The following is an 18,448-nucleotide window of genomic DNA, read 5'->3' as shown; positions in this document are numbered from 1 at the left end:
CTCACAATACCAATATTACAGTACAGCTGAAAAACAATCCTCAAAAGTAGTTAGCTTTCTCTAATCAGTTACAAGTTTGTAAATAATTGAAAACTGAAAATGAAATACGTAATTGGAAAATGAAAAAATTGAAAATTAAAAAAAAAAGAAAAAATAAATAAAATATATTTTAAAAATTAAATATTTGAAAAAGAAAAAAGTAAAATGATAAATAGTTGGTAACAAAAGAATTTAAATAAAAAAATACAATTAAAATAAGAAATATTTGAATTCTTCAAAGAAAAAAGAAAAAGATTTATTTTTGAGAAAGTTTTTTTTTTCTAAAAGCGGGATATCACAAGCACCATACTAAACTTAATGCCTCTCTTCTGAACCGTAATAATAAGGTGTACATGAAGGTGTAGTGACTATTTGCCTCACCAATAGCTTGTTCTTGTACAGGTATTTGCTGTTGCCAGAGGAGTCTTCAATCTCTTTGCTGAAAATGAGGGACATTTCGAAGAGGAACAAGCGGCGTTTTCGCCCTTTTCGAATGAGAGTCTTGGGGTCCCACACTTGGAATGACTCTCGCAGGATGAGCTCGCCCTGGGCATCCAAGTTCTCGTCAAATCCTGTTGAACAGACGACTAAGTAAATCCACTACGGTTTGTGGTTTTCTTTTGAACTTGCAAATTTTGCATCAAACTTGTGAATTTGCAAAATAAAGTCCACAATACCCAATACACAAACACTGAAAGTCTAAGGAGGAAAAGGTATCCGTCGGTAATGATAAAGTAAAAGTAAGTTCAAGGGATGACTTGGGTGAAGCGTACTTGTGTTTGACCTGTCGGGTCTGGATTTGATCCTCGATGCGACGATGAACGGTCTTCCTGGTGGTAACTTGAGGCAGGTTGTTGCGTCAATGAGTGTACCGTCATCTGGAGGGACGTTCATCTGGGTGTCCTGTGTGCTAGCATTCGCTGGTGGACGTGAAAGATCCCACAGTCCGTAATGAAAAGGTACGCCATTGTATGTCGATACCCTGGCCCAACTGCTTCCCAAATACGCAGCAGCATTGCGTCAGTGGCACCACCATGCCACAGAAATGATGCAACAAGCAGACTGCATTCATAACTGCGTCCTGCTCCAATACGCATGCATTCCCCTGAATAAGTTAATCCACACACTTATGATAAATAACATGAGAAGATCAAGGGTCTCACCACAAACAGACGTGCATTTAATATACAGTTATGACGTCGTCCTTGTCCTTGAGTCGTCCTTGAGTACCAGTTCACTGGTAATTCCCTGTTTGTCGTTAAAGGCGGCAAAAAGGGTTGGCGTCAGGAAGGGCATCCGGCCGTAAAACATTGCTTCAAAAAGGGGACCGAAAAACAACAACAACCACAGTTCCCGAAAAAGGCCAACCCCCGCTTGCGGGGAAAAATGGCCTCTAAAGGTGGTTTTTTTTTTTTATGACGTCGTCCTTGTCAATCTTTCTTTTGAAGAAAACACACACACACACGCACACGCACACACACCAGGGCTATCCTTATAAGGAAAGCTTCTTCTTCTTCTCTTGAGGGGCGAGGTCCAATGGTACCGATTTTCTATCCTGCCTTGACCATGATATTTCTCCACTCTCCAAACCAGCCCCACCATGTTGACAGCCCTCCTCACACAATCTTCCTTTCTCAGCTGCGGTCGACCTCTTTTCCTCCTTCACTCCCACAACATATCCACTCTCTTTTGCCATTCTCTCTTCCTCCATGCGCACCAAGTATCTAGCCCAAATGGACACTTTTTTATGGCCTGGTGAGAAGGATAACATTTGGTTTCTTGGAAACTCAGTGAGGGCCAGAAAAAAAACACCCAGAAAACAATCAACTGGATATTACACTGAACAAGGATCACTTTATCAGGAATCAGGATCACTTTGCCTTGCAAAATAAACTTCACTGTGAAGTATTTTACTCGATTTTAACAATACTGCAATGTAAAAAAAATCAACACAGACGACAAGTAATTTCCAAGTGTATTCGCGAAGACGCGCACGCTGCTATCAAGTTAATGAACCTCAGTAAATCAGAATTTATCAGCATGATAATGTGTTGTAGCAGAGAGAAAACGTTTTTGTTGAAATTAATCAGAAACTGTGGCCTACCGTCCAGCACGCTGAGATGCATCGCATCATTGACTCTCTTTTGGGCACTCAGCATCACCGCAAGAGCCTCCTTCAACTCCCCAGTGCCGTCTTGACAGCAGGTCAGAAGATCCTACCGGGTAAAGACAATTAGGCACAAAACATCAAGGAAATCCCTGTTATGGTATTACTCCATATTTTGGTCTGTCGTACAGACTATCGTATGGGACACAAAGGATTTTCCTATCACACGAACCCAGGTTACACTCCCCCTAAAATAGATTAATTAATTATGTAAAATGATTAAAAATCACGGGTCAACCCGGGTTACCGTGTGGTGGATCATATACAAAGTTTCATTTAAAAATTTACAGTGCCCATGCGTTTTATACCTGTTCCCCCCCCCCCCCCCCCCCACAGCCTTCCCATGCCTCCTTCCCCCCAAGCCCTCTCCCTTCCACAGATTTTCTGTTGTCCTTGTTCACTGCTGTTGTACTTGTGTGCTTCCCTCTCTCTCCCCATCTTGTCTCCCGCTCCCTTTATTGTATGTTTTGTGTGTCCGTTTGTTTTTTTGTGATTGATGTTAGCTCTTACACGAGCCTCGATCTTGTATACCAAAAAAAAAAAGGGCGGGGCCAAATATTACACTGCTCTTTCACCTACTTGCACCATGTGATGATCATAACCACCAAGTTTGGTGAAGGTCTGTTTAACCGTTCAGGAAGAGACAGCGTGACGGATGGACAGACAGAGACAGACAGACGGACGGACGGAGCTGGTTACAATATGCCCCCGTTTTTTTTGTATTTTTATTTTTTCAAAAAGTGCGGGGATAATAACCACATGAACAGTATTAACAAAAAAAAGAAAAGACATTGCTATTAGAAAATACAAGCCTGGTGTTGGGCTCGCGGCTAGGGTGCCAGCTTAGGATCCTAGGATCCTGGGTTCGAATCCCGGTCGATCGCTGAATTAACGCCAGGGGGGTTGACTCAGCCTGTCATCCTTCCGAGGTCGGCTAATTGAGTACCAGTTCACTGGTAATTCCCTGTGTGTCGTAAAAAGGCGACAAACAGGGTTGGTGGCAGGAAGGGCATCCGGCCGTAAAACATTGCTTCAAAAAGGGGACCAAAAAACAACAACAACCACGGTGCCCGAAAAAGGCCAACCCCCGCTTTGCGGGGAAAAATGGCCTCTAAAGGTGTTTTTTTTATTTTATTAGAAAATACAGATGCAGAAAGGGATCATTCTGTCCATATAGCCTTGGAAAAATGTTTCCACCACAACAAAAATCTGAGAAATTGAAGCCTTTGGTGTTTAAAAAACAACATTGTGTGAGTTATATTTGTGGTTCTTGCATTCGTTGAGGAAACCAAGCAATGCAAAAATGGACTCAAAAGGGGACAGTCACGGATACCTTGAGAAGAAGCTGGTACTTTGTGAGCCTCTGTAGAGGTGTAATGAGGTAGGATGAAATGCAGTGACGCAAGCCGTGCCTCAGCCGGGTCTCCTGGGAGGAACAGAAAAACTTATGGTTAAAAGATTCCCTGAACAACTTGACCACCTGCAAATTAACGCCATTATGCGGCCGCTCCGCAAACCTCGCCGACATGTTGAAGCATTCCGACTAGAACATGTAATTTGACGTGAACGCGTCACTAGATATGCCTCTGCCCGCGTTACATGCCAACGCCACTGTTACGTTTGATATCAACTAGGGCATGCCCGTACTATATATATAGGACGTGCCCGTAAGTGCGTGATGTTACCGTACAATGAATGTATCGTCCCGACGCCGCAGCTCGGATGGCGCTGCAGTTAATCGGGCCCCCAAATTCCTCATCGACGATAACTAAACAATATATTATATGAATCGCACCGTACATACCTCCTTCTAGATCTTGTTCTTGTCTTGATATACTCACTCAGGCTCACTCTATCACGCCTGAGTCCTCCCAGCTCCTCCAAATGGCGCCCGCTCGCCGCTACGTAAGTCCGGAAGTGACGTCCTCATTTGACTGTCCGGAAGGTCGCATATCGCAGGAAAGCGAAAGAATCGCAAATTAGTTTTAATTAGTTTTAAAACATCGTTTAACGCCAACATAGCGCCAACATAGTTTGCCGACGGGAAATAAATGAATACGCTCTCAAATGTGCCATCTGAGGCAGAGTCTGTTCGCCACGTTCGGCACACGTGATAGCTCGCTGCTCTCTGATTGGTTGAATCGTTTTTTAGACATAGCTCGGTAACTACTTCTGCGATTAATTTAAAACCTTGAAAAGGCACATCCTCGGGTCCCCAGCAATATACCTGGCAAGTTTCAAGTATATCGGACCGGTAGTTGTCGAGAAACAGCGGTCACAGACAAACATACAAACATACAAACATACAAACATACAAACAAACATACACACAGAGATTAGTGGAATTATAGATAGATTAAAGGTCGCATGATAAAAATCAAAGGTCACATTAGAAACAGTGTGAGAGAGAAAAGAGAGATAAGTAGGAGAGAGACATTAGATGCTTCTAACTTGGGTTATGATCTAGAAAATGGTGTTCAAAGGTCACATGACCTTTGACCTGTTGAACCCAAAATCCAATCAGTTCGTCTTTGTGTTACAGTTCATACTTTTCCCAAGTTTGGTTGGAATCCCTTGAGTGGTTCACAAGTTATCACGGTAAGAAAAATACGACACGCACGAAGTGAAGGACGGACGACGTGAAAACACAACGGTGCCGGAGCCTTCGGCTGTGGAGGTACAAAGGAAATGGAAACGAAGTGGGCTCAAAAAAGCTCACACGAGGTGGAGCAGAAGTTTGAGGGAGGAGGTTTGGGTGATAGAAGAGCTGAAGTTGAGCATCATAAACAGAGATACAATATAGCAGACAGATTGGCCATTTTGGAACAACATTCTCTCACTTCAAACTGGTAATTCCCTGTTTGTCGTTAAAGGCGGCAAAAAGGGTTGGCGTCAGGAAGGGCATCCGGCCGTAAAACATTGCTTCAAAAAGGGGACCAAAAAACAACAACAACCATGGTTCCCGAAAAAGGCCAACCCCCGCTTTGCGGGGAAAAATGGCCTCTAAAGGTGGTTTTATTCTCTCACTTCAAAGAAGGTCCGACCGTGATCCATGAAGAGCTGCAAAGAGTCCGGCATGTTCGTGCAGTAAGAAACGTACATCTGAAACTTGTGAGCCTGCAAAACGTTGTGGGGGGATAAGGGGGACAGGGCGGGGGGTCGGTCGAGGAAACGGGTTAATAAGGAAGAGATCTTCAGCCATAAAATAATATAAAATGTTTGCAGATACAGATTTTATATGAAATGAAGGATGGGACTAGATTTTACAATAGTTGTACCGTTAGGCACATCTATCTGGTCGATTCCTTTGGATACCGAGATTCCAAGCTGAAATCCCAAATTTTATCCTGATTTGTTTGTAGTCTGCTCATGTTACCATGGTAACTCAAATGAAGATCATCATTTGTCTTATGTGAAGTAAACAAGTGTACCACAATGGTAACCAATGCCACAGCCGCACTGACTAACCCAAAGACCGCACTCACCCAGGTCACAAAGCAATGTCCAACATCCTCAGGCAGATGCTCGTACTTCTCCAGCTCTTTCAAGAAGATCCTGCGCATGGATCAAACACGGATATCAAATGTGCTCATCAGAGTAAGATTGTGGCTAAAAACACAACAATCCGATTCATCAATTCTCCTCAACCATTCCCAAAGGCTCGAGTGCTGCGGTTCACGGAGAACGTGCAATGCAATCCCGGGTAGAGCGGATTCACCACGTACTTGTTGTGGAACTCGTGCAGCTCCTTCATGTTGCCAAACACAATTTCTTCCTTTTTGAAAATACCAGGCGGAATTTCCTCAACGCCGCTTGACATTTCCCATAAATAAATCTGCAAAGAGGTTTCGCCACAGAGACGCATCCACGTCATCAAATGAGTCGCTCGTGTTGGGACAAAAAAGATGTGAATTTTTTTTTAAATCTTCTAAATACGAGTATGCACCTGAACGTATCATCTTCAATTCGAAACACCCACACGCAAATCAATATTAATCACAAATAGCCGAACATTTGTGTCCCTAGATACACATCTAGGCTGTCTTTCCCTCGCGGTCCCCCTGTACTGTCTTTCCCTCGCGGTCCCCCTGTACTGTCTTTCCCTCGCGGTCCCCCTGTACTGTCTTTACCTCGCGGTCCCCCTGTACTGTCTTTCCCTCGCGGTCCCCCTGTACTGTCTTTCCCTCGCGGTCCCCCTGTACTGTCTTTCCCTCGCGGCCCCCCTGTGCTGTCTTTCCCTCGCGGTCCCCCTGTACTGTCTTTCCCTCGCGGTCCCCCTGTACTGTCTTTCCCTCGTGGCCCCCCTGTGCTGTCTTTCCCTCGTGGTCCCCCTGTGCTGTCTTTCCCTCGCGGTCCCCCTGTACTGTCTTTCCCTCGTGGTCCCCCTGTACTGTCTTTCCCTCGCGGTCCCCCTGTACTGTCTTTCCCTCGCGGTCCCCCTGTGCTGTCTTTCCCTCGCGGTCCCCCTGTACTGTCTTTCCCTCGCGGTCCCCCTGTACTGTCTTTCCCTCGTGGTCCCCCTGTGCTGTCTTTCCCTCGTGGTCCCCCTGTGCTGTCTTTCCCTCGTGGTCCCCCTGCGCTGTCTTTCCCTCGTGGTCCCCCTGTGCTGTCTTTCCGTCGTGGTCCCCCTGTGCTGTCTTTCCCTCGTGGTCCCCCTGTGCTGTCTTTCCCTCGTGGTCCCCCTGTACTGTCTTTCCCTCGCGGCCCCCCTGTGCTGTCTTTCCCTCGCGGTCCCCCTGTACTGTCTTTCCCTCGCGGTCCCCCTGTACTGTCTTTCCGTCGTGGTCCCCCTGTGCTGTCTTTCCCTCGTGGTCCCCCTGTGCTGTCTTTCCCTCGTGGTCCCCCTGTACTGTCTTTCCCTCGCGGTCCCCCTGTACTGTCTTTCCCTCGCGGCCCCCCTGTGCTGTCTTTCCCTCGCGGTCCCCCTGTACTGTCTTTCCCTCGCGGTCCCCCTGTACTGTCTTTCCCTCGTGGTCCCCCTGTGCTGTCTTTCCCTCGCGGTCCCCCTGTACTGTCTTTCCCTCGCGGTCCCCCTGTACTGTCTTTCCCTCGCGGTCCCCCTGTACTGTCTTTCCCTCGCGGCCCCCCTGTGCTGTCTTTCCCTCGCGGTCCCCCTGTACTGTCTTTCCCTCGCGGTCCCCCTGTACTGTCTTTCCCTCGTGGTCCCCCTGTGCTGTCTTTCCCTCGTGGTCCCCCTGTGCTGTCTTTCCCTCGTGGTCCCCCTGCGCTGTCTTTCCCTCGTGGTCCCCCTGTGCTGTCTTTCCATCGTGGTCCCCCTGTGCTGTCTTTCCCTCGTGGTCCCCCTGTGCTGTCTTTCCCTCGTGGTCCCCCTGTGCTGTCTTTCCCTCGTGGTCCCCCTGTGCTGTCTTTCCCTCGTGGTCCCCCTGTGCTGTCTTTCCGTCGTGGTCCCCCTGTACTGTCTTTCCGTCGTGGTCCCCCTGTGCTGTCTTTCCGTCGTGGTCCCCCTGTACTGTCTTTCCGTCGTGGTCCCCCTGTGCTGTCTTTCCGTCGTGGTCCCCCTGTGCTGTCTTTCCCTCGTGGTCCCCCTGTGCTGTCTTTCCCTCACGGTCCCCCTGTGCTGTCTTTCCCTCGCGGTCCCCCTGTGCTGTCTTTCCCTCGCGGTCCCCCTGTGCTGTCTTTCCCTCACGGTCCCCCTGTGCTGTCTTTCCCTCGTGGTCCCCCTGTGCTGTCTTTCCCTCGCGGCCCCCCTGTGCTGTCTTTCCCTCATGGCCCCCCTGTGCTGTCTTTTGCTCGCGGTCCCCCTGTGCTGTCTTTCCCTCGCGGCCCCCCTGTGCTGTCTTTCCCTCGCGGTCCCCCTGTGCTGTCTTTCCCTCGCGGTCCCCCTGTGCTGTCTTTCCCTCATGGTCCCCCTGCACTGTCTTTCCCTCATGGTCCCCTGTACTGTCTTTCCCTCATGGTCCCCCTGTACTGTCTTTCCCTCGCGGCCCCCATGTGCTGTCTTTTCCTCGCGGTCCCCCTGTGCAGTCTTTCCCTCGTGGCCCCCCTGTGCTGTCTTTCCCTTGCAGCCCCCCTGTGCTGTCTTTCCCTCGCGGTCCCCCTGTGCTGTCTTTCCCTCGCGGTCCCCCTGTGCTGTCTTTCCCTCGTGGTCCCCCTGTGCTGTCTTTCCCTCGCGGCCCCCCTGTGCTGTCTTTCCCTCGCGGTCCCCCTGTGCTGTCTTTCCCTCGTGGCCCCCCTGTGCTGTCTTTCCCTCACGGTCCCCCTGTGCTGTCTTTCCCTCGTGGTCCCCCTGTGCTGTCTTTCCCTCGCGGTCCCCCTGTGGTCTTTCCCTCGTGGTCCCCCTGTGCTGTCTTTCCCTCGTGGTCCCCCTGTGCTGTCTTTCCCTTGTGGTCCCCCTGTGCTGTCTTTCCCTCGTGGTCCCCCTGTGCTGTCTTTCCCTCGTGGTCCCCCTGTGCTGTCTTTCCCTCGTGGTTGTCAGCTCTTCCACGAGCCTCGATTCAGTATACAAAAACAAACAAACAAAAAAAAAATAAATAAAAAATATATCCTTCTCATGGATGGGCTTGATTACATGCTCAAACTTAACGTAAATTCCCAATTGCTAAATATGCGGAAGAAGGGTCACCTTCTGTTCTTTCCGAAACAAAAAATTAACTCTGGGACATGATGAGGTGATGTTTTGGGATGCCAATAAGAATAAAAGGTGTGTTCTCTCCTGGGGATGGCAGGATGGCCGAGAGGTAAGCACACTCGCCTCAAAGCTGCCTCACCTGGGTTTAAATCCCGACCCAGCTATAAACTGTCATCCTGGAGTTTCACAGGCTGGGTGAATAATCAATGTGTGTGCCCTCTCTTGGATGGACGTTACACGGCGCCCTGTCTGCCGACATTAGTTGGCGCACGTTAAAGATTCCAGCGAAGCGAAGAGTATGTGAACTATCGCCAGCGAACTGAATAAATCACAAATTGCTGATTTTAGCCCGAACACTAAATGGTGACGAATGACTTTTAAAAATTCTCGGATCCGGATCTTCACCAAAATCGAATCATTTCATCCGTGTCACACACCCAACGTCTTCACCAAATTTTGTTCGAATCCATCCACAACGTTTGGGATATCTTGTTCACAAACAAACAAACAGATAAAAATTGCTTTCGCTCGTTCTGCAGGCTCTTTTTAACTTTGATGTGAAAAGATAGATCCAGCTGTCTTCGCCTGTCAGAATCTTCTTCAATAAATCATCTCCTTCCCTCTGGTAGCGTTCCGGGAGCTATTTTGTAATGGCTACGTCAGTTGCCATTTGCTCAAATGTGAGATCCTTTGGTAACCATTTTGCATTATTGCCTTCTTCAAATTGAAAGGACAATGAATGATTGTTTACACATTTCCAACAATGACATCAATTTCTTCTGCAATGACAGTCAATCCGACAATTCTCTCAAATTAGCCATTCAACACAACGTTTGCTTGAGTGAATATAGTCAGAGGTCTTTGTGAATGCACAGAGTACACAATGTCATTGCACAATATTTCAGCACCGAAATATTATGAGGTCATCTCATCTCGATTCTCAAAGAGATTAATTTATGAATTGGGTTGTTATGTCCGAATGTCTGTCCATCAGGTCATCCATACATCCGTCCGTCCGTTAACTTTTTGCTATTTTTGCTACTCCTCCATTGTTACCCGGCTGATTGTTCTGAAACTTGACACATTAATACACAACACAACAACAACAGGCATTTTAAGGCCATTTTCCCTGCTAGAGCGGGGGTTAGCCTTGCGGTCCCCATGACAATGTTCTCCATTTTGCCCTATTTTCTGCATCTCTCCTTGTTAACCCCCTTGCCCGCATTTCTACTTCCACCACCTTTAGCCAAGTCTTTCTTGGTCTTCCCCGTCCTCTACTTCCTTCTACATTCATTTCCATCACTCTTCTCAACCACTCACTTTCATCCTTCCTCAACACATGACCAAACCATCTCAACCTGTTCCTCTTCACAGCATCAATCACAGGCTCTATTCCCATCATCTTTTACAATTCATCATTTGTCTTCCTCTCTCTCAACGATACTCCGCACATCCACCGAACCATTCGCATTTCCACCCTTTCCAGCCTTCGTTGCTGCTCTACGTTCATTACCCATGTCTCGCTCCCATAAACTTGACACATGAATACAACAACAACAACATGCATTTTAAAGGCCATTTTCCCTGCTAGAGCGGGGGTTAGCCTTGCGGTCCCCATGACAATCTTCTCCATTTTGCCCTGTTTTCTGCATCTCTCCTTGTTAACCCCCTTGCCCGCATTTCTTCTTCCACCATCTTTAGCCAAGTCTTTCTCGGTCTTCCCCGTCTCCTACTTCCTTCTACATTCATTTCCATCACTCTTCTCAACCAGTCACTTTCATCCTTCCTCAACACATGACCAAACCATCTCAACCTGTTCCTCTTCACAGCATCAATCACAGGCTCTATTCCCATCATCTTTCGCAATTCATCATTTGTCTACCTCTCTCTCAAAGACACTCCGCACATCCACCGAACCATTCGCATTTCCACCCTTTCCAACCTTCGTTGCTGCTCTACGTTCATTACCCATGTCTCGCTCCCATAAATCATAACACTTCTCACACATGCAGCATACACCTTTCCCTTCAGCTTCAACGACACTCCCCTCATCATCAGCACGCCACTCAATTCCCGAAACTTCTTCCATGCACATCTCACTCGAGCAACCGTTGCCGAGTCTGATCCACCTTCTCCATTCAGCATGTCTCCGAGGTAGCAAAATGTTTTCACACCTTCCAGCTTCACACCATCTCCAAGATCCAACTCAACATTTCCTCCATCTGCAGCTCCCTCTGTGCACACCTTACATTTGAATGTAGCTGCCACACTGGTTAATGACCCTCTCAGACCACTACATTTTTGATGAACCCACTCAGCGCACATTGTACACTGAATGGAGTTCACTCCGACACCCTTTCTACACACAGCACAGGGCCACTTCCCAGTTCTTTCCACCTCACCACATGCTTTACCACTTGCCATCACCTTCGTCTTTCCGATATTCACCTTCAGACCTTTTGTCTCCATACATTCCTTCCACGTGTTCATCTTTTCCTTCAGTCCATCCATACTTTCCGCAATCAACACCAGATCATCTGCATACAACAACTCCCACGGTAAACCCTCCTTTACTTTCTGAGCCAGCACCTCCATCACAGCTACAAATAGTAGTGGACTTAGTACCGACCCCTGATGCACTCCCACCTTCACCTCAAACTCACCACTGTTCCCGTCCTTCGTCCTTACAGCTGTGCGCGCTCTGTTGTACATTGCCATCACTACTCTGATCAACCATTCCTCCACTCCTAACTTCCTCAATGCCCATGTCAATACTTTGCGTGGAACCTGATCGAATGCTTTCTCCAGATCAACAAACCCAAGAAACAACTTCTTCCTCTTCTCCATGTACTTCTCCTGCAACTGCCTCACAATGAAAAGCGCGTCTGTCGTTCCTCTTCCTGGCATAAATCCAAACTGCATTTCGTCGATCTTCACTTTCTTCCTTATCCTCCTCTCCAACACCCTTTCCAATACCTTCATTCCATGCTCCAATAACTTTATCGCTCGGTACAAGCCACACTCCAGAGGGTCACCTTTCCCCTTGTATAGAGGGACGAGGGTACTCAGTTCCCAATCCACTGGAATGCGGCCTTCTTTCACCACCAGATTACAGATCTCTGTCATTCTCTTCACACCCCAACTTCCTGCTGCCTTCAACATATCTCCCACAACTCCCGTCGGCCCTCCCGCTTTTCTACCCTTCATTGCTTTTATCGCTTCCTCAACTTCCTTCTCAGTTATCTTCTCTGCCGGTCCTAAAACTGGATTACTCTCGATGTTGCCATCCCATTCATTCTCAGTATTCAACAGCATTTCCATATATCTTTTCCATCTTCCTTTAATTCCATCTGGGTCGACAACGATTTGTCCCACTTCATCCTTCAAGCAGCTCACCCCCATCACATCACACCTCTCTTTCGCTATCTGCTTTGCAATCCTGAATACCGCTCTCTGACCCTCTTCCGAATCCAAGCGTTCTCCGAACATTTTCCTACATGCCTCCTGCGCCTTTGCTGCCTCTTTCTTTGCAGCCTTCCTGGCTGCCTTATAACTTTCATGCTCTGCTGTTTCTGCGCCCGTACCCTTCGCCTTCTGCCACTCCTTGAACTTCTTCCTCTTCTCGTCAATCCTCTTTCCAACTTCATCATCCCACCACCATGTTTCCGAGTGCCTCGGTGGTCCTTTTGTCCATCCACATACCTCACCAACGGCTCCCAACAGACTAGCTTTCATTGACATCCAACCACTTTCAAGCTCAACCACATCATCCTCGACCCTACTCAGCCTCTCTTTTAATGCCTCCCTTACTGTCACCTCTTTCAACCTCCACACCTTCATTCTCGGTTGGTACTTCACCCGCCGAGCTCTCCTCGCACCTTTCACCCTTACGTCGCAGACAACCAAGTGGTGCTGTGAAACAGCCTCCTCCCCCGGGATTACCTTTGTGTCTCGGAGGTGCCCCCTATCTCGCCTACGCACCATCAGGTAGTCAACGGTTGTCGTCGATCCACCTGACGTGTATGTAACAAGCTTATTATCCTCTTTCTGGAACTGAGTATTACAAATCAACAAATCAGCTCCATCAGCAAACTCCAAAATCCTTTCACCTTCTCCATTTCTCACACCATATCCGTAACCCCCATGAACTCCGTCAAAACCATCCATACTCCTTCCCACATGTCCATTTAGGTCTCCTCCTACCACAACAACTTCCTCATCTTTCACGTTTTCCATCAGCTGCTCTATCGCACACCAGAACTTGTCCTTCTCTTCATCGCTCCGACCAACCTGCGGAGCATATCCCGAGATGACGTTCACCAAGAGCTTTCCAATCATCATTTTCACCATCATCAACCTATCACTCACTCTAGGCACACTCACCACACTGTCTACAAACTCCTCAGAAAACAGGACACCAACACCATTCACGCCCTCCAGGCACCCTTGCCACACAAACTTGTATTTCTGTCCCTGCCTACCCTTCACCATTCTCACACCACTTCCCTTCCATCTCGCCTCTTGCACACAACATATGTCCACTCTTCTTCTGACCAATACTTCCACCACTTCTCCTGATCTCCCTGTCATTGTCCCTACATTCCATGTCCCAAACCTCAGAAACCGATCTCCACTTCGGGCTGTACCCTGCCCACATGTAGTTGTAATTGTCATGGTTCTCTTTTTGAGGCAATGTTTTTTATGGCCGGATGCCCTTCCTGACGCCAACCCTCTTAGTCGCCTCCTACGACACGCAGGGATACGGCGTACCTATTCTTATCCAGGGTACACACTGGGAAACGTTTAAAACATGGAAATCCTGGGGGGGGGGGGGGGGGGGGGATCACCGCTGCGGTTTAAACATATTTAAATAAATATTTAAACAAAACCATGAAAACAATCTGGGAAAAGTCTCTAAGTGAGAACGTGGATTTGAGAAAGCAGGAGCAGAGGTGAAAGAACAAACGAGAATATAGGGGGCGGGGCACAAGTCGAGACGAGGAGGCCGCACGAGACACCAGGCCGCACGAGGCGCGGACAAAGAAACGACTAATTACACACAAATTTGCAACAACTACAAAACCAAAACCAAATAGAAACACACAATAACACATACACAACAAAATACGCAGCGGAAATTTGACAAAGAAAGGAACGGGAAAACACTCAAACTTTGATGCCGTGGAGAGATCAAAACTTGACACATGAATACAAAACAATATTCCACACATTCGTTCGGGCTTCGATTTTTGGACTTGGGATCATGGAGGCTCTTGGCTACGGGGTGGGGGCGCTACCCTCTGAAACTTCGAATCCCTACTTGTCCCTTACTTATCAACAGGTTGCTTTGAAACCCGATACAGTCCTTCTACTCGATGGTCCTGCAGAGTCACTCGGTCTTAGATTTTTCGTTTTTGGGCTTTTCGATTTTGGATCATTGGGGGTCCCAGAGGGGTTAACCCCCAAACTTTGGATCCATGCTCGTCCATTATTGACCAACCGATTGCTCTGAAACCCGATACAGCCCCTCAAATCGATGGCCCACACAATCGCTCAGGCTTCCATTTTTGGTTTTGGATAATGGAGGCTCCCAGTCGGGGTTACCCCCTGAAACTTTGGATCCCTACTCGTCCATTATTTCCCAACCGATTGCTCTGAAACCCAATGCAGCCATTGCACTGGATGCTCCACAGGATCACACGGTCTTAAATTTTTCGATTTTGGATCAGGGAGCTCCCACAAGGAGTTCCCCCAAATCAGCAGAGGTCTGAACAACAACCTCAAGAGATGACCGTCAGCCCACCAGCGGCTATTGATTTTTACATGTTCTGCATTTAAAATGTCCACCACACGAGCTTTGATCCTTCACTTGAGGTTTCATGCTTGGTGCAAAAACGTGAAAATAATAAACGATAAACATTCTTCACTTTAGTTGGCCAAAGGGCACGTGCCAGTGTGGTTCTCTTACTTCCAGGCATTCATTCAAATTGTGAACGTATTGTTACAGACGTGGCTTGGATGTTATTTACCGAGCGGTTTTGGTATGACCACGTCTGCACAAGATTATACTCGAACGTTGACTAGTCGCGCTACGCTAGGGCAATAAAGGAAAAGGACACACGGCTGGGTTTCAAATGACACGACTCCAAGGGTTCAGTTCTCAAGACCTCCGGAGGAGATTATATTCGTTATGGAAGGTCAGATTACAGGGACGAGAGGGACAGCAAAGGAAGATAGGCACTTAGACACAACCTTATATTAACCCCAACAGACGACAGGTAAACGGGACAAGGCTGACTCACACGGGGATTGATGGCAGGAAAGCGGGTATCGATGGCTCCAGGTGCACCTGGGCTCAGGGCAGGATCGACTCGGTCCAAAAGATGCAGGAGGTCTCTCAGCGCTCGGAGGTGGCTCTCTTGGCTTCTCAAAGCTCAAGCTCGGGGCGCATCTGACGTCACGTCCGCTACGTGGCCGCGTATATCCGGCGGGGAGTGACACGCCCTCGGCTCGTTAGCTCCGCCTCGTGGAATCGGCACGTTGCTTCTCATTGGGTGCGTGCGGGGGGTTTACCAGGCTCCGCCCTTGACGAGGAGCTGACAGCCAGCCCCTTTGTGGTAACCCCGTGGAGCGCATGGTCTGGAGCGCATTGTCAATGGCGGCTAACCGAGCCGGTGTCAGGACGCACACTCCCCCCCGCGCAGCGCCGTGCCCCTCTGTTGTTGTTGTTGTTGTTTGGGGAAGAAGATGGGAGGAGGTATGGGAAAGGTCCTAAACTCACTACTGGTGCCATATAATCACATTCTGGTGCAACGAAGAGTCATAATTAATGGAAACGAGTCCTTAACTGACATAGACTAAGAATAACTAGCAAGATGTCCGAAAGTTGTCTACGTGTGATGCGGTGGACCTGGGCACGACATTTAATGGGGGAAAAAGGGGAAGGTCGGCTCTACTGATTGTTGTTTACAGACAATGGGACTAGGGAATGGGGGATTGGGGATAGTTGGGGAATATTGGGGAAATAGGGGAATATTTACAAGCGGATATGGAGGCCAAATTCCATATTCGCAACATTGCACCCTTCTCTACCCTCGGGGCGTCCCGACCCGATAAATTTTTACCTACTTTAGTGTGGCACGCAATGTAGTTCCCTCTACCTAACACTTACACTACCCGCCCCGGGTACTCGTGAAAGGGGTCCACTCTTCCCCCATCCACACCTTCGCACCATGCACACCACTCCGTACCACTTACTCCAACTCTCTCCACACACCTGTACCTGCACACCTGTGCTCTCACACCTGGTGCCACCCGCACCCTTCTCTCCCCAAGCGCATTCGCGCTGATCCACAACACTCACTACTCATACACTGCTCCACACACCTGTCCAGATGCACACCTGTGCAATCACACCTGTCCAGTTGCACACCTGTGCAATCACACCTGTTCAGTTGCACACCTGTGCAATCACACCTGTTCAATTCTCACACACACAGCATCATCTCAGCTAACTACGCCCTTCTGAAACTTGCGCTTCCCAGTCGTCCCTTTAAACTATTGCGCTCCCTCGTCATTATCATCCACACTAAACTACCTGCGTCCCCACTACAGGTATCAGTCACTAACTAACCTTAACGTCACCTAATGTCATCTTCTAGGGCCCTATCCATATAACCTAACCCACCCGGGCTAGTTTTCACTGCCATACACCCCATAAGCTAGTGCTCCTTTGCCCCCCGGGAAGGGATGGTGGATTTGCCATCCCACCACATCGGGGGTCTCTCACTACCAATTTTGCACATCAAATTTCAACAAATTAAAAATTTGCCAATCACTGCCCATCATCTGCCAATCACTACTGCCAATCCCTTGCCAATCATCAAATTTTGTTTTTCTCTAATTTTGGGTCCAAAACACTAACCTCATCACCCAGTCTACTCACTAATACCTCTCGGTGCGCCAATTCCTGTCCAAAGCCCGGCTTCGTAAAGCCAAACAATGAATGCTGGTTGTTTTGTGCCAGCGGCTGGATACATCCCGCATTCGGTGCAGGGAAGGAGGTTTACCCGGGCCGAGATCCCACGCACCATCTCGGCACGGAGCCATCCCATGGCTCGATCTCGGCCTGCCGGAATGCCTCACCAAAAAGTGGTCGCCATGACGACCCTTTCTATCGGGCTGCCAGCTCCGCCTAGTGGAGCACGGACGCGGCCGTTCAAAGCGAGGCCCAGCACGCACCGAGGGCCCGATTCGGCTATAAGTCGTTCTAAACTCTACCCCGTCTAACGTCGATGCTTCACCTGGACGCTTACACCCCGCAGCCCGTTCCTTGCTCACACATCCAGCCGTTTCCATGCTCCTCATACCTTTCCTTACACACCTCGGTACACCCATTCCACTCACAGCCTTGGTCACACACCTGACCACCGAACACTTTGGCACACATTCGTTGGTCGCACACCTCACCAAAACACCTCTTCGCGCCCCCTCCTCAGTCACCTCCTCTGTGACAATCACAGGTGTGCCCTCATTCGCACACCCAACCACGTGCCTCACCACCAACTCCAGCGTGCATTCCCACTCACGCTCTACCATTCCAGGTGTGCATCCTTCCATCCCAGGTGTACATCCTCGCTCACCTGTCACAACCAACTCACTCTCCTTGTCACTCTCAATACTCTCACCTCCACTCTTGACCACGCACTCACCCTTACTCTTGACAGCACACTCTTTCCCCATGCACCTGTCCGTCACACACCTTTCTCGCGCACACTCTCCCGTTACACCCTCTGTAACACTCACCACACCGCGCTTCCATGTGCCCCCTCGCACACGCGCTACGACCGACTCACTCTCGCCAGCACCCTCACTCCTTGGCACGCACTTTTTCCTCACACACCCCAGAGCCGGACTTCCTCGCACACCTCCTTTTTCGCACACCAGACCTGTCGCACACTTCACCCACGGCCTCTCACGAACACCCGGGTCCATCTCGACCCCCAAGCTCCTTAAATCCCCTGGCGCATCATACGCACGACCATATTGGTCACCACTTACACCAGGTCCTCTTCCTCTTCGCTTCTCCTCCATCACCTGCGAATCCCTCATCCGGTTAATGAGCACATCATCACGATCCAAACACAGACTTTGGACCAATTCTTTTATCTCCTCTTTTATCTCTTTCTTATCCCCTCTCCGTCGCTTCTTAATTTCGCTCATCCCTTCTTCCACTTCTTCTAATTTGTGCTTCACCTCTTTTATTCCCCGGTACGTCTCCTCATGCTCATCCTCTAAGGCTACCTTGACCGTTTCCAGGTGCGTCCTCACCTGCCGGTCCTTCGTCTCCATTACCTCTATCACCTCGTCCAACCTCGTTGTCAGTCCCTCACGTACCATCTGACATTCCCTCTTCGTCGCTATCAAGTCGTCTTTTAGTTCTTTCTGTGTCGCTTTTAATCCTCCTAATACCGCAGTGTTCCTTTGAACCTGCTCCTTTACTTCTTTTTGTCCCTCCGTCAGCTGTTCCACCTCCTGCGTCAGGGCCTCTATGCCCCCTTGTAACTTTACAGTCCCCTTTCTCACCTCCTTCTCCATGTGCTCCTTACAGTGCCTCACCTCCTCGCGCACTCCTCCGACCTCCTCACTCACAC

General features: G+C 48.9%; 1 protein-coding gene across 1 annotated transcript in view; it reads right to left on the bottom strand.

The window, feature by feature from the left end:
* LOC144891710 (triple functional domain protein-like) overlaps positions 1–14,781 on the bottom strand; it is a 32,983-nt gene extending 18,202 nt beyond the window's left edge. The window contains exons 1-7 of the mRNA XM_078775698.1: positions 14,764–14,781; positions 5,932–6,041; positions 5,692–5,761; positions 5,234–5,323; positions 3,540–3,632; positions 2,144–2,255; positions 421–611 (exon numbers count right to left, since the gene is read on the bottom strand). Of these exons, the coding sequence (XP_078631824.1) occupies positions 421–611; positions 2,144–2,255; positions 3,540–3,632; positions 5,234–5,323; positions 5,692–5,761; positions 5,932–6,026 (651 nt within the window). The 5' untranslated portion in view covers positions 6,027–6,041; positions 14,764–14,781. The remainder of the gene's footprint in view (positions 1–420; positions 612–2,143; positions 2,256–3,539; positions 3,633–5,233; positions 5,324–5,691; positions 5,762–5,931; positions 6,042–14,763) is intronic.
* Between the last annotated feature and the right edge of the window lie 3,667 nt (positions 14,782–18,448).

The sequence above is a fragment of the Myxine glutinosa genome, chromosome 4 (genome assembly GCF_964187855.1).
Source record: "Myxine glutinosa chromosome 4, kmMyxGlut1.1, whole genome shotgun sequence".
In the NCBI taxonomy this organism is placed as follows: Eukaryota; Metazoa; Chordata; class Myxini; order Myxiniformes; family Myxinidae; genus Myxine; species Myxine glutinosa.
The sequence above is the reverse complement of the archived record's forward strand: the minus strand, read 5'-3'. Positions and strand labels throughout refer to the sequence as shown.